At 50.3% G+C, this 17,066-nt stretch overlaps 1 protein-coding gene across 1 annotated transcript in view; it reads right to left on the bottom strand.

The window, feature by feature from the left end:
* Window positions 1-3,704: 3,704 nt before the first annotated feature.
* The window catches only part of LOC138294266 (lectin-like), a 54,573-nt gene continuing 41,211 nt past the window's right edge, over window positions 3,705-17,066 (bottom strand). The window contains exons 4-6 of the mRNA XM_069233380.1: window positions 5,215-5,355; window positions 4,211-4,322; window positions 3,705-3,933 (exon numbers count right to left, since the gene is read on the bottom strand). Of these exons, the coding sequence (XP_069089481.1) occupies window positions 3,833-3,933; window positions 4,211-4,322; window positions 5,215-5,355 (354 nt within the window). The 3' untranslated portion in view covers window positions 3,705-3,832. The remainder of the gene's footprint in view (window positions 3,934-4,210; window positions 4,323-5,214; window positions 5,356-17,066) is intronic.

Genomic DNA, 17,066 nt, shown 5'->3' with positions numbered 1-17,066 from the left:
GGCACCGGGATATGGTCATCTGTATTGGGGCTCTTCAGTGATTTTCTCACCATCACCCTCTGACGGTTCCTCTCACCTCTCCATAGCCCCTCCCCTCACACCTCTCCATAGCCCCTCATCTCTCCATAGCCCCTCTCCTCTCACCTTTCCATAGCCCCTCCCCTCACACCTCTCCATAGCCCCTCATCTCTCCATAGCCCCTCTCCTCCCACCTCTCCATAACCCCTCTCCTCTCACCTCTCCATAGCCCCTCATCTCTCCATAGCCCCTCACCTCTCACCTCTCCATAGCCCCTCTCCTCTCACTTCTCCATAGCCCCTCTCCTCTCACCCCTCCATAGCCCCTCCCCTCACACCTCTCCATAGCCCCTCTCCTCTCACCCCTCCATAGCCCCTCTCCTCTCACCTCTCCATAGCCCCTCTCCTCTCACCTCTCCATAGCCCCTCTCCTCTCACCTCTCAATAGCCCCTCCCCTCACACCTCTCCATAGCCCCTCTCCTCTCACCTCTCAATAGCCCCTCCCCTCACACCTCTCCATAGCCCCTCTCCTCTCACCCCTCCATAGCCCCTCCCCTCACACCTCTCCATAGCCCCTCTCCTCTCACCCCTCCATAGCCCCTCATCTCTCCATAGCCCCTCTCCTCCCACCTCTCCATAACCCCTCTCCTCTCACCTCTCCATAGCCCCTCATCTCTCCATAGCCCCTCTCCTCCCACCTCTCCATAACCCCTCTCCTCTCACCCCTCCATAGCCCCTCCCCTCACACCTCTCCATAGCCCCTCTCCTCTCACCCCTCCATAGCCCCTCCCCTCACACCTCTCCATAGCCCCTCTCCTCTCACCCCTCCATAGCCCCTCTCCTCCCACCTCTCCATAACCCCTCTCCTCTCACCTCTCCATAGCCCCTCATCTCTCCATAGCCCCTCTCCTCCCACCTCTCCATAACCCCTCTCCCCTCACCTCTCCATAGCCCCTCATCCCTCCATAGCCACTCTCCTCTCACCTCTCCATAGCCCCTCTCCTCTCACCTCTCCATATCCCCTCATCTCTCCATAGCCCCTCACCTCTCCATAGCCCCTCTCCTCTCACCTCTCAATAGCCCCTCCCCTCACACCTCTCCATAGCCCCTCTCCTCTCACCTCTCCATAGCCCGTCTCCTCTCACCTCTCCATAGCCCCTCTCCTCTCACCCCTCCATAGCCCCTCCCCTCACACCTCTCCATAGCCCCTCTCCTCTCACCCCTCCATAGCCCCTCCCCTCACACCTCTCCATAGCCCCTCTCCTCTCACCCCTCCATAGCCCCTCTCCTCTCACCTCTCCATAGCCCCTCATCTCTCCATAGCCCCTCTCCTCTCACCTCTCCATAGCCCCTCATCTCTCCATAGCCCCTCATCTCTCCATAGCCCCTCATCTCTCACCTCTCCATAGCCCGTCTCCTCTCACCTCTCCATAGCCCCTCTCCTCTCACCTCTCCATAGCCCCTCATCTCTCCATAGCCCCTCATCTCTCACCTCTCCATAGCCCGTCTCCTCTCACCTCTCCATAGCCCCTCTCCTCTCACCTCTCCATAGCCCCTCATCTCTCCATATCCCCTCTTCTCTCATCTCTCCATAGCCCCTCATCTCTCCATAGCCCCTCTCCCCTCATCTCTCCATAGCCCCTCTCCTCTCACCTCTCCATATCCCCTCTTCTCTCATCTCTCCATAGCCCCTCATCTCTCCATAGCCCCTCATATCTCCATAGCCCCTATCCTCTTACCTCTCCATAGCTCCTCATCTCTCCATAGCCCGTCTCCTCTCACCCCTCCATAGCCCCTCATCTCTCCATAGCCCCTCATCTCTCCATAGCCCCTGATCTCTCCATAGCCCCTGATCTCTCCATAGCCCCTCTCCTCTCCATAGCCCCTATCCTCTTACCTCTCCATAGCTCCTCATCTCTCCATAGCCCGTCTCCTCTCACCTCTCCATAGCCCCTCATCTCTCCATAGCCCCTCATATCTCCATAGCCCCTATCCTCTTACCTCTCCATAGCTCCTCATCTCTCCATAGCCCGTCTCCTCTCACCTCTCCATAGCCCCTCATCTCTCCATAGCCCCTCATCTCTCCATAGCCCCTCATCTCTCCGTCTCCTCTCACCTCTCCATAGCCCCTCATCTCTCCATAGTCCCTCTCCTCTCACCTCTCCATAGCCCCTCATCTCTCCATAGCCCCTCATCTCTCCGTCTCCTCTCACCTCTCCATAGCCCCTCATCTCTCCATAGTCCCTCTCCTCTCACCTCTCCATAGCCCCTCATCTCTCCATATCCCCTCTCCTCTCACCTCTCCATAGCCCCTCTCCTCTCACCTCTCCATAGCCCCTCATCTCTCCATAGCCCCTCTCCTCTCACCCCTCCATAGCCCCTCATCTCTCCATAGCCCCTCTCCTCTCACCTCTCCATAGCCCCTCTCCTCTCACCTCTCCATAGCCCCTCACCCCTCCATAGCCCCTCTCCTCTCACCCCTCCATAGCCCCTCTCTCATATGTATTTCATGTGTTTTATAGCGCCTCTTATACCATGGTAGGGCATTGGAACCCTTTACATCACATACAGAGACAGTGAATCATACGTGTGCAAATCAGTGTATATTCTGTTACACAGACAAAGGGTGCAGGACTCACGTCACCCACGCTGGCAGGCACTTCTTCAGAGTGCTTGGTTTGGGGAAACATTAACTCAGGATTGAGAACGTAACACAGTGCTTAGGGCTGACTTTACTAATAACAAGTGTTTTCTACCCAAACAAACCTTTTTTAGTAAATTTAGGACAGCCAAAGACATAACTTTCTAACCCGTACCATGCAGTTTGCGTGCAGCTCTGTGACGGCCGTTCACAGCTCACTCTGCTAGACTGCGACTGTAAGTTATGAACTGCGCAGTAATAAAAGGATCTCTGTGACAAGCAGTAACCCACTGAGCTATCCACATAAAGTACTGTTCTGTGATCTGCGTAGTACATGCTCTTTGCAGCAGACACATTAACCCTCTGCGCTACCTGAGATGAGTCAAAACTGCCACTAGACAATATGCTCTCTCTCAAGCAGGTACATTAATCACCAGAGTTATCTTGCCACTTTTATTGTTGCCTAAAAACTGTTGGATATACAAGGAACTCTGCAGTGCTTTTAAAACTGATGCACTGCTACAAAACCGCCCCCCACCCTTCCAGCCTCCTGGGTAAATGCCCGATTCCCGGTAGGGCCAGTCCGGCCTTTCAAGGATGGTTGCAGCATTAAAGCGCTTGATGGTTGTGCCACAGAGCGAGATCCTATCCCCAGGCACCACACACCTGCCACATCCTGGGTCCTGTGCCCTGCCGTCCTTCTGCCCACCTCACAGGGGCAAAGCTATCACTAGTGCAGCAGGTACAGTGGCACCAGAGCCCCTAGATGGGAATGGCTCTCTCCATCCATAGGACTGAGTTTAGGACCCAGTGAGGGTGGTGGGGGGGTGCTCGTAGGCGTTCACAGCGCTTCTAAGGGACACTCACACTGCTCAGCGCCACAGCGCCTTGATACCCTCATGGGTGATAAGCCACGCTCTACAAGTACTGATTGATTGGTTGCCACTCTCAGGCCCACAGTCACACCTGCAGACTTTAACAAGCACATGTATGTGTAAGGTAACGCTTGTATGTTCAGCTCTCAGAGTTTAGAACACACGTCATGGGTGAATAAAGCGACAAGTTTATTAGTATGACTAATGCCATCCACGAAAGAGACACTGAGGCTCCTCCCTGACCTCAGTGCTTCCGTCACTTCAGCACGGATCCCATTGGCTGCTCCGCATCCTTACGTCATCTCCTGCACAAGGGCCCCCCCTGTTCTGGAGAGTTGGGGGCCTTGCAGATGAAGGAGAGTTTACTCTCACACCTCACGTCCCCCCAGACCCCGGGACCTACGAGGGGAAGAAGCAAAAACATTCAGTGCCTCTATCATATTCATTCCAAACACTTAATGGTCAGTTCAGGGGTAAATCAGGAGTACACCCCACCTACTCCCAGCTGCGGCCAGGCGTTGCAGAAAATGCTTAGTAAATATGGGTCAATTCAACCAGTGCCCGGGGATGTTTTAAATAAAGGGAGAAATCTATATTCACAAAATGCACTGAAGTGCCTCGTGAAGGAATGAGAAGACATGAAGGCGCCTCGAAGGCGGGAGTGATGAAGACACACCTCTGTGGTTGGAGGACACACAGTGCTCCCGGCCCCCTGCGCCGCCGGGCTCCTCCGGGTGCCAGGCCTGGAAGCCCAGGAGGGTCCCGTCCGACCACTGGAAGTGCCTGTCCTGCAAGAGGGAGACAGTGTGTCAAGGCGCTAGAGCTTCTGCCCGAGGCTCGCTTCATTTATACTCAGAAAGGCGGGGTTCATAGCCCCTGGCACCGAGAAGAGGCACGAACTGGCCCCTCTGACCAGAGCCGCCCCCCAGGCCCCCCACCAGCTGACCCCCCGAGAGGACATCGGTGTTTCCTCCAAGAGTGGAGAACCCAGATCGCCAACTCAAATGGAGTTTTTTCGGTATTTTTATATCAATGCGGGGGAAATATTGGAAAATTCAGCTAAAACACGGCATTTTCACCTTTTAAATATAGACCTTAAACCAGTGCTACGGATGGATACATAAAAGTGTCGGTGCGCTATACCACAGTCCCTATTTATTTTATTTTTTTAATTTTCTAATTTATGTTACACCGATGACGAATTAACAAATTGCAACAGAATATAGACCTCCCCCCCCCCCCCCAAACCTCTTCGTGGCCTCAGCTTACACTGATGGGGTGCAGGCTGCCGGGGCTGCAAAATATTGTGTAAAAATCGTGTGGAAACGGTGTGGCCAAGACTTTTGCACCCAGTTTTTATCAGGCTTGAAGGCGCAGCTAGAGTCAAGATGAACGGGTCTCCCGGCCCCTGCGTTGAGAACTAAAATGCAGCCGTAATTGGGATTGAATGGGACCCTAAAACCTCTCGGCCTGGGTGCCGCTGCACCTGCTGCACTGCTGCTAGCTGCTCCCTCTGACTAGGCTCTAAGCCTTCATGCGCTGCTTGAATCCTTGGAGGCAGGTGGGATGTGGTTGGGAAGTTTTTCCCTTTCTGGGTCATGTATCTTCCCCATAAAGTGCCTGGAACCCCTAACCCCTGCCATATTGGCGCTTCCTGCCCCCTGTAACGGCGCACGCTACCTTGTAACAGTCCGACGCCCCCACCCAGAAGGCGCGGTGCCAGCGGCTGTGCCAGAAGGCCAGCTCCTGCAGGTACGTGTTCTCGGCGCGGCTGTGGGCGGACGCCAGGTGTGATCCTGGGGCGAGGCCTTGGCAGTGCACCTGGAAGTCAAAGAGGACAGGGTGAGTCTTTGCTGGGCAAAGCAGGGCTAAAGGCTGCTCAGTACATTCCAGGACTTCTGTGCACTTTATTGTGTAATGTCTCAGTGTTAGAAATGGGGTTTTTGGTTGGCAGTCAGGTTACCCCCTGTCCAAGCAAAAGCCCTCACTCCAGACAGGGTAAGTCACACACAATCCAAGATTATCCTGTGCCCACCCTCTGGTAGCTTGGCACGAGCAGTCAGGCTTAACTTAGAAGGCAATGTGTAAAGTATTTGTGCAATAAATCATACAATACCACCATATAGCACCACAAAAATACACCACACAGTGTTTAGAAAAATATATAATATTTATCAGGATAATTGTAGGTCAAAACAAATAAAGTTGCAATGTGAATTTGTAGAGATATCACTGAAAAGTGATATAAAGTGTCTTAAGTCTTTAAAAAGCAAACAAAGGGGGTCATTCTGACCCTGGCGGCCGGTGACCGCCAGGGTCACCGACCACGGGAGCACCGCCAACAGGCTGGCGGTGCTCCCTCGAGCATTCTGACCGCGGCGGTTCCGCTGCGGTCAGAAACGGAAAGTCGGCGGTCTCCCGCCGACTTTCCGCTGCTCGGGAGAATCCTCCATGGCGGCAGAGCGCGCTCCGCCGCCATGGGGATTCTGACACCCCCTACCGCCATCCTGTTCCTGGCGGGTCTCCCGCCAGGAACAGGATGGCGGTAGGGGGTGCCGCGGGGCCCCCGTAAGAGGGCCCCACAAAGTATTTCAGTGTCTGCAAAGCAGACACTGAAATACGTGACGGGTGCAACTGCACCCGTCGCACCCCTGCAACTCCGCCGGCTCAATTCTGAGCCGGCGTCCTCGTTGCAGGGGCATTTCCGCTGGGCCGGCGGGCGCTCTTTTGGAGAGCGCCCGCCGGCCCAGCGGAAATGTTTGAATGGCCGCCGCGGTCTTTTGACCGCGGTGCGGTCATTTGTCGGCGGTACCTTGGCGGACGGCCTCCGCCGTCCGCCAAGGTATGAATGACCCCCAAAGTCTCTTTCAAGCACAAAGTACCTGGTTTGGAGTGGAAAATCTCCTCAGAGGGCCACAGAAGAAGAGATATGTGGAAAAAGGGTGTGCGCGCCGATTTCTCCCCAGCACACATGGACTTGCGTCGTTATTTTTCACGCAGGGAAGTCGTGCGTCGTTTTCCGGCGCGCGGACAGTCTCTTTCTGTGGATTACGGGATTACCAGATGTCCCGGGTCTGTGCGTGGATTCTCCTGCTTGTTTACCGGCTGCGCGTCGTTCAGCGGGGCTGTGCGTCGAATTTTCGCTCTCACGGCAGGCGCTGCGTCGATTTCTCCTCTGGAGGTCGGGCGGCGTTGTCCTTGAGAGGCCGTGCGTCGAAGTTCCGGTCGTCCCGAAGGCGTCGCGTCGATCAGCGTCGGTGTGCGGCATTTTTCTTGCGGCGGAACAAGCTGTGCGTTGAAAATTTCGGCGCACGAAACGTCCAAGTGAAATAGAGAAGTCTTTTTGGTCCTGACACTTCAGGGAACAGGAGGCAAGCTCTATCCAAGCCCTTGGAGAGCACTTTTACAGCCAGACAAGAGTTCAGCAAGGCAGCAGGGCAACAGCAAGGCAGCAGTCCTTTGTAGAAAGCAGTCAGGTGAGTCCTTTTGAAAGCCAGGCAGTTCTTCTTGGCAGGATGCAGGTTCTGGTTCAGGTTTCTTCTCCAGCAAGTGTCTGATGAGGTAGGGCAGAGGCCCTGTTTTATACCCAAATGTGCCTTTGAAGTGGGGGAGACTTCAAAGAGTGGCTAAGAAGTGCACCAGGTCCCCTTTCAGTTCAATCCTGTCTGCCAGGGTCCGAGTAGGGTGTGTGGCAGTCCTTTGTGTGAGAGCAGGCCCTCCACCCTCCCAGCCCAGGAAGACCCATTCAAAATGCAGATGTATGCAAGTGAGGCTGAGTACCCTGTGTTTTGGGTGTGTCTGAGTGAATGCACAAGGAGCTGTCAACTAAGCCCAGCCAGACGTGGATTGTAAGGCACAGAAAGATTTAAGTGCAAAGAAATGCTCACTTTCTAAAAGTGGCATTTCTAGAATAGTAATATTAAATCCAACTTCACCAGTCAGCAGGATTTTATATTACCATTCTGGCCATACCAAATATGACCTTCCTACTCCTTTCAGATCAGCAGCTACCACTTCAATACTGTATGAGGGCAGCCACAATGTTAGCCTATGAAGGGAGCAGGCCTCACAGTAGTGCAAAAACGAATTTAGGAGTTTTACACTACCAGGACATGTAAACTACACAGGCACATGTCCTGCCTTTCACCCACACAGCACCCTGCTCTAGGGGTTACCTAGTGCACACATTAGAGGTGACTTATATGTGGAGAAAGGGGAGGTTTAGGCTTGGCAAGTACTATTAAGTGCCAAGTCGAGGCGACAGTGAAACTGCACACACAGGCCTTGCAGGGGCAGGCCTGAGACAAGGAAAAGGGGCTACTGAAGTGGTTGGCACAACCAGTGCTGCACACCCACTAGTAGCATTTAATCTACTGGCCCTAGGCACATAGAGTGCACATTACTAGGGACTTATCAGTAAATTAAATAGTCCAATTAGGTATGATTCAAGGTTACCATGTTTTAAGGGAGAGAGAAAATGCACTTTAGCACTGGTTAGCAGTGGTAAAGTGCGCAGAGTCTAAAAGCCAGCAAAAACAGTGTCCAAAAAGTGGAGGGAGGCAGGCATAAAGTTAGGGGTGACCACCCTAAGGCTGCCAGATCTAACACTCAGGAGTCTGTGCGCTTTATTTTGTGATGTCTTGTGTGATGTCTCGGGACTCTGTGCGCTTTATTATGTAATGTCTCAGGACTCTGTGCGCTTTATTGTGTAATGTCTCAGGACCCTGTGCGCTTTATTGTGTGATTTCTCAGTACTCTGCGCTTTATTGTGTAATGTCTCTGGACTCTGTGCGCTTTATTGTGTAATGTCTCAGGACTCTGTGCACTTTATTGTGTGATGTCTTGTGTGATGTCTCAGGACTCTGTGCGCTTTATTATGTAATGTCTCAGGACTCTGTGCGCTTTATTGTGTAATGTCTCAGGACTCTGTGCGCTTTATTGTGTGATGTCTTGTGTGATGTCTCAGGACTCTGTGCGCTTTATTGTGTAATGTCTCAGGACTCTGTGCGCAATGTGTCAGGACTTCTGTGTGCTTTATTGTGTAATGTCTCAGGACTCTGTGCGCTTTATTGTGTGATGTCTCAGGACTCTGTGCGCTTTATTGTGTGATGTCTCAGGACTCTGTGCGCTTTATTGTGTGATGTCTCAGTACTCTGTGCACCTTATCGTGTAATGTCTCAGGACTCTGTGCGCTTTATTGTGTGATGTCTCAGGACTCTGTGCGCTTTATTGTGTAATGTGTCAGGACTTCTGTGTGCTTTAGTGTGTAATGTCTCGGGACTCTGTGCGCTTTAGTGTGTAATGTCTCAGGACTCTGTGCGCTTTATTGTGCAATTTCTCATGACTCCTGCCCTAAACGCCCCTAAAGGGACTGGTGCTGATCTCACCCTCACGTGCTTCGTGGCACAAACACAGGGGGTTATTTGCCCGCTGGTGTCAGTTTTTATTTGGTAAAACGTGAATCGCCGGCGGCACAAGGGTTGTAAATATGTCCCCAGCTTTTTACAGCTCCTTGAAACCACAGCGTTGTCACAGTAGGAACTGCAGGAACACAAGGTGGATGTTACAACAGTCAGCTAGTTAACCAGTTACAACGAGGCAAGGTCGTGCAAACCAAGGTCAGCAGATCTTTACAGACACAAAGTGCACGTAACACTGTGAGGCTGATAATGGGAACACGGCTGGTGACGACAGTCAGTGGGGTGTGGATTAAGGTGGGTGTCGGGGCACCCCCCCCAATGGTTATCGAAGTAAGGACGCGAGGTCTCACCTAGATAGCACTTGCACTGTTTCTTGTGGGACCTCTTGTTACTCTGCAGGTGGCTTAGAGGCCCCCGCTGCTTACAATTGGCTGGCTTCACTCTCACTCTCCTTCGTTTCTTTCTGGTTGGTCATCTTCTGTGGATTTCTTCCACTTCCTGTGTTTGTCCCTCCCTTGGAGCATGGACACATTACTTGTGTCCTTCCACGGCTCACTTTTTCCAGCACCACTTTTCATTTAGTTTAAGCACTCTATGAGAGAGCATATTTTCCAGCTGTTTCCTCATTTACCTTTTCTCTGCATTCCCTCGCAAGTCGCCACTGCCCACCGACACTCCACTTTCCACCCACTTGCCCTCAGCACATCCCTCCCACTCTCTGTTGTCTGTCTGCTCTCCCCAGCCCCTCCCTGCCGCCTGCCAGTGTCCACCCGCTTGCCCTCAGCACATCCCTCCCACCCCCTGTTGTCTGTCTGCTCTCCCCAGGCCCTCCCTGACACCCTCCACTGTCCATCCGCTTGCCCTCAGCACATCCCTCCCACCCTCTGTTGTCTGTCTGCTGTCCCCAGCCCCCCCGCCGCCCTCCACTGTCCACCCACTTGCCTTCAGCACATCCCTCCCACCCTCCATTGTGTCTCTGCTGTCCCCAGGCCCTCTCTGACACCCTCCACTGTCCATCTGCTTGCCCCGGTCTCTACCCTGACCCCTGTTGTCCATGTGCATGCACCAGCCCCTCTCTCCCACCCTCTGTTGTCCACCTGCTTGCGCTCATCCCCGCTCACACACCCTTCGTTGTTGCTTCCAGCATTCCTTCTCTCGGTGCCGCGCCCTCCATCTCTGGCTCCTTGTAGTCATCTGTTCGCCCTTCCCTTCTTTCCTCCGTTCCTGGCGCCTCCCCCCACTCGCCAACATCGATGGGTGGATGTGTGAGAACACTAATGCTCCACCCACGGAATGCCTCCCTGGAGCAGAGTAACACAAGGCAGGGACGAGCGCTGCGTTACTCCAGATTTACCAAGCCGCACAGGACCGCGCAAGGTGGCCTTCCATGGCCCGCCGAATCTCATTCGAGGTTTGTGGCACCCTTGCGCACTCTTGCGTGGCACAAGGGCAATGCAAATCCTGTGACAAATCAACCCACCTGTGCGGCCTCTACGGAAGCCTAAAAGTGAAGAAATGACCTGTATTTTTCATTGGTGAATGCGCCAAACCTAGTTACCCCGCGAGCAGCAAGAGCCTGGCCCGGAAGGACGAGGGGACTGTGCATCCAGGAGACACCTGGACACCACTCCTTTCAGAGGATGGTTTAAGTGGATGGAACCCCTTGTTAGAAGAGTTATGTGGAGATGCTAAAAATAATTATCAGATAAATTAAACAATAACTTGAAGTGATTTTTTTTTTTTTTTTAAATTAAAAAAGGGTTGATGCACCAGTCCTGCCCCTGACACTCATTTGCACGTGGATGTGTCTCATGTGATCAGGAAAGAGCCGTCACTCACAGCGGTAAAGCCAATGGCTGAAGTGGGCTGACACATTGCCTCATTCTCTATGCTGCAATAGGTGGGAACTAAATATGAGTGACAATTGAATCGACAACTGACTGATGAATGGTGATCTAAACCCCTTAAAGTGTTTATTTTTATTCATGTTTTTCTATTAGCTGTCTGTCAGGCTCTTGGAAAATTAACAAGATGCACAAGAGATAGTGTTCGAAAGTATCTGTAACATTCTGAAAAATTTAAAGATGATTACCTGTATGTGTACATGAACACTCACAAATGTTTTTGTAATAAATTTCAACAGCGACATTCAAATCCTACCACTGTGCATGTGCACGCGCACTCATTAGCAGCCATCTTTGATTGGGCTTAAAACCCATTAAAATATACCTTACAGATGCAATGCCCGTACGTGCACTAGAAGAGGCAGCGAGGGCGTGTAACAGGGCCTGGAGAGCTGCCCAGGCCCGTGCAGAATAAAAGCAAGCTTTGGCAAAACTAATAGATCTGGCTATTCGCTGCCGAGCTATTGGCTTTGCCAGTGCTTGTACTTTCCTAAACTGTTCAAAGTAAACAACAAAAAACATTGAAAAATGGCTGCCCATACATGCCCACACATCCACGAGTGGAAATCTTGGAATGGTCTAGAAAGACAGCCAGTAGGGTTGCCGCTGGGGAACGCGGCCCTCTGCACGTGGCAGTGAGGGCATGTGGCCAGGTTTTAAACACTAAGGGGCATATTTATACTCTGTTTGCGCCGAATGTGCGTCGAAATTTTGACGCACATTCAGCGCAAACCTTGCCCCATATTTAAACTCAGACGCCGACCTCGCGGATGTCAAAATTCCACAGTGTGCGTCATTTTTTGGAGGCGGGAAACTGCCTTGCGTTGATGATATGCAAGGTAGGCGTTCCCGCCCAAAAAACGACTTTAAGGCCTGTGCGCCTTATTTATACTCGAGCTTCATTTTGACACCCAGGAGGGGGTGGGCCTTAAACAACGGTGCACAGCTGATGTGCACCGTTTTTTAATGCCTGGGTCAGGGCAGGCGTTAAGGGACCTGTGGACTTGGAAGGAGTCCAGAGGTGCCCTTCCCTGCCCCCAGGGACACACCCTGCCACCCTCGCCCACCCCTGGAGGACACCCATGGATGGGGGGACCCCTCACAGGTCAGTACAGGTAAGTTGAGGTAAGTATTTTTTATTTTTTTTTTAAAGTGGCATATGGGGGCCTAATTTGGGCCCCCCTACATGCCACTGTGCCCAATGACCATGCCCAGGGGACAGAAGTTGGACAAGAGGGCATGACTCATTTCAATGGGGGTTGTGCGTCAAAAAATGGCGCAAGTCCGGTTTGAGGCATGATTTTTACCTCAGACCTGACTTGCAGGATTTTTGGACGCACAACCCCCATTTTCCCCTACGCCAGCGCTGCCTGGTTTGAGTCATTTTTCTTCACTCAGACCAGTCCGCAGCGCCGGCTAACGTCATTACTTAAATAAGGCGCCCGCATGGTGCGTAGGAATGGCGTTAGCCGGCGGTAAAAAAATTTACGCAAACCATCGCCGGCGCTGGTTTGCGTCAAAAAGTATAAATATGGGCCTAAATGGGTAAAAATCAGATGGGAGCTTTGCTGCATTGGCAATGCTTCTGAAGCATGTGAACTGGCCTAGGGTGATGCACAATACCTTCTATTTCCACCACAGGGTGCTGGTTCACAAATTAATTGATGTAGGACCCATATTCTGTCAAGTAACTGCATTTCCAATGGCAGTGACTGCAGAAGAATATTTGGAGACTGTTTTTTTTATTTTTTAAACTAAAAAAAGGCAACAAAACTTAACATATGGACAGAACACAAAAAATAATATTTCCTGACAAAAAAATAACCGATTGACCAACAAGCCTGCGCACTTAAGGGAACCTTCCTTGAGTCAGATATGCCCATTGCGCACAAGCAATATGCAGTCACTCAGTCTGAAAACAGTCACTGGATGAAGCAGGCTGGCCTCACTGCCCCATGTGGTATACTGTGGGGGGCGGGAACAAACTGTGAATGTCAGCTGAACACACCACTGGGTGGTGAGGGCTGGCCACTGCCCCATGCTGTATGCTGTCGGGGGCGGTAACAAACTGTGAATGTCAGCTGAACACATCACTGAGTAAAGAGGGCTGGCCCACTGCCCCATGCTGTATACTGTGGTGGGCGGGAACAACCTGTGAATGTCACCTGAACACACCACTGAGTGAAGAGGGCTGGGCCACTGCCCCATGCTGTAGGCTGTGGGGGGCGGGAACAAACTGTGAATGTCATCTGAACACACCACTGAGTGAAGCGGGGTGACCCACTGTCCCATGCTGTATGCTGTAGTGGGTGGGAACAAACTGTGAATGTCATCTGAACACACCACTGGGTGGAGAGGACTGGTCCCTGCCCCATGCTGTATGCTGTAGTGGGTTGGAACAAACTGTTAATGTCATCTGAACACACCAATGAGTGAAGCGGGGTGACCCACTGCCCCATGCTGTATGCTGTAGTGGGTGGGAACAAACTGTGAATGTCATCTGAACACACCACTGGGTGGAGAGGACTGGTCCCTGCCCCATGCTGTATGCTGTAGTGGGTTGGGACAAACTGTTAATGTCATCTGAACACACCAATGAGTGAAGAGGGCTGGGCCACTGCCCCATGCTGTATGCTGTGGGGGGCGGGAACAAACTGTGAATGTCATCTGAACACACCACTGAGTGAAGAGGGCTAGCTGAAAGCTCCTGCATATTTGTACATTGATCTCTAGGTAAAGCAAGCAATCAAATCAGACATACTGAGCACATTTCTACATTTTCCATTTTTAAAATAAATATAGAAAGATAAATACTTTATTTTCTGTCTGTATTCATGTGTGAAATCAATACAAGTGAATTACTGGTAGGTGTATTTATCACCACAGTTTAGCAACACCATGGTGGTGGAACTTGTAAAGCGTAGGCCTGATCCACACATCAGCCTAGGGGTGCGAGCTCAAGATTTAAGTTTTATAAAGCCATGTTTAGGATGCTCAGAATGTGAACCATTCTCAGAAGATGTAATTCTGGTTGTGTACATATGTGAGATGTGATTCTGGACCTGCACAGGTCAGTAGATGTTTCTCCAGGGGGAGGAAGCTCGGGGCTGAACACCATGAAAGTCTTTGTGCACTAGAAAACTGAAGTGTTTAGTGAAGTTTTACATGAGCCATCCTGAGCCTGGAGAAGGGTGGACGCGAACACCTCTCAAGGACAGGGGTAGATCCATGTTCAGTGTGGTGAAGGAGTGGGAACAACACACATTGCTGGGAGTGTCTCCACAGAGAAATATACTTTACATGAGGGGAAACGTTTGGAAGTGCTACTTCGAATGACTGTAAATTGAATTTTCACAATAATTCCAGAAGCTCTCTTGGGAACATGCACGTCACTAGGTTCCAGCTTTCCACTCATGCCCAGAAATCCACTGTGACTTACCATAAACCCACATATTCACCCCAAACTTAAGGTGTTGTGTATGGGAGCATCTTTCAAACTTTTCTGTGAATCGGGCTCTACTGCATGGTGACCAAGCCCAGTACTTTCGCGCCCTTCATTGTGGTTTCTTCTGGTCCCAGAAGAAAGGCTCCAACCTCTGCCCGGTGCTGGACCCTTGAGTATTGTAGCGCTGTGTATGAGCATGCGCAGCTAGCCTGATGTAAAATGTGTAAAACCCTGGACCCCTAACCCTCAGGGTTCCCGTGTTTGAGAAAATACCAATCTACTACTCAGCTCTACTACTCAGCTCTACTACACTCTCTACTACTCAACACTACTAAACTCTACTACACACTCTACCACTCAACACTACTACTCCCTCTACTACTCAACTCTACTACTCCCTCTACTACTCAACTCTACTACACAATCTACTACTCAACTCTACTACACACTACTACTCAATTCTACTACACACTCTACTACTCAACACTACTACTCCCTCTACTACTCAACTCTACTACTCCCTCTACTACTCAACACTACTACTCAACTCCACTACACAGTCTACTACTCAACTCTACTACTCCCTCTACTACTCAACACTTCTACTCAACTCTACTACTTCACTCCACTACACACTCTACTACTCAACTCTACTACACCCTCTACTACTCAACTCTACTACTCAATTCTACTACGACACTCTAATACACACTCTACTACTCAACTCTACTACACACTCTACTACTCAACTCTACTACACCCTCTACTACTCAACACTTCTACTCAACTCTACTACTCAACTCCACTACACACTCTACAACTCAACTCTACTACTCCCTCTGCTAATCCCTCTACTACTCAACTCTACTACTCAAAACCACTACACACTCTACTACTCAACTTTACTACTCCCTCTACTACTCAACTCTACTACTCAACTCTACTACACACTCTACTACTCAACTATACTACTCCCTTTACTACTCAACACTTCTACTCCACTACACACTCTACTACTCAACTCCACTGCACCCTCTTCTATTCAACACTACTACTCATCTCTACTACTCAACTCCATTACACACTCTACTACTCAACTCTACTATACCCTCTACTACTCAACTCTTCTACTCCCTCTACTGCTCAACGCTACTACTCAACACTACTAATCAACTACACTACACACTCAACTACTCAACTCTACTACACCCTCTACTACTCAACACTACTACTCTCTCTACTACTCAACACTACTACTCAACTCCACTACACACACTGCTACTCAACTCTACTACTCCTTCTACTACTCAACTATACTACTCATCTCTACTACACCCTCTACTACTCAACTCTTCTATACAATCTACTACTAAACTCCACTACTCAACTCTACTGCTCAACTCTACTACTCAACTCCACTACACACACTACTAATCTCTACTACCAACTCTACTACTCAACACTACTACTCAATACTACTACTCCCTCTACAACTCAAATCTACTACACCCACTACTAATCAACACTACTACTCAGCTCTACTACTCCCTCTTCGACTCAACACTACTACTCGCTCTACTACTCCACTCTGCTACTCAACCCCACTACACCCTCCACTACTCAAATCTACCACGCCACTCTACTCCTCCCTCTACTACTTAACTCTACTACTCAACTCTACTACTCAACACTACTACTCAACACTACTACTCCACTCTACTACTCAACTCCACTATACCCTCTAGTACTCAACTCTACCACTCCACTCTACTCCTCCCTCTGCTACTCAGCACTACTACTCAACTCTACTACTCCCTCTACTACTCAACTCTACTACTCAACACTACTAATCAACTCCACTACACATTCTACTACTCAACTCTACTACTTAACACTACATTTCTACTACTCCACTCTACTACTCAACCATACCACTCCACACTACTACTCTACTACTCAACACTACTAATCAACTCCACTGCACATTCTACTACTCAACTCTACTAAACCCGCTACTAATCAACACTACTACTCAACTCTACTATTCCCTCTGTTACTCAACACTACTATTCAATTCTACTACTCCCTCTACTACTCCACTCTACTACTCAACTCCACTACACCCTCTACCACTCAACTCTATTACTCAACTCCACTACACACTCTACTACTCAACACTACTACTCAGCTCTACTACACCCTCTACTACTCAACTCTACTACACCATCTCCTACTCAACACTACTATTCAACAGTACTACTCAACTCTATTACTCAACTCTACTACACCCTCTACTACTCAACAGCACTACTCAACTCTACTACTCAACTCTGCTACTTAACACTACTACAACTCTACTACTTCACTCTACTACTCAACTCTACTACTCAGCACTACTACTCAACTCTACTACTCAGCTCTACCACGCTACTCTACTATTCAACACTACTACTCAACTCTACTACTCCCTCTACTACTCAACACTACTACTCATCTCTACTTCTCAACACTACTAATCAACTCCACTACCCACTGTAGTATTCAACTCTACTACACCCTCTACTAATCAACACTAGTACTCAATTCTACATCTCCCTCTGCTACTCAACACTACTACTCAATTCTACTACTCCCTCTACTACTCAACTCTACTACTCAACTCCACTACACACTCTACTACTCAACTCCACTACACACTCTACTACTCAACTCTACTACTCAACTCTACTACACCATCTACCACACACCTCTACTACTCCCTCT

Source organism: Pleurodeles waltl, chromosome 4_2 (genome assembly GCF_031143425.1).
Source record: "Pleurodeles waltl isolate 20211129_DDA chromosome 4_2, aPleWal1.hap1.20221129, whole genome shotgun sequence".
Taxonomy (NCBI): domain Eukaryota; kingdom Metazoa; phylum Chordata; class Amphibia; order Caudata; family Salamandridae; genus Pleurodeles; species Pleurodeles waltl.
This window is presented reverse-complemented; position numbering and strand designations above follow the sequence as displayed.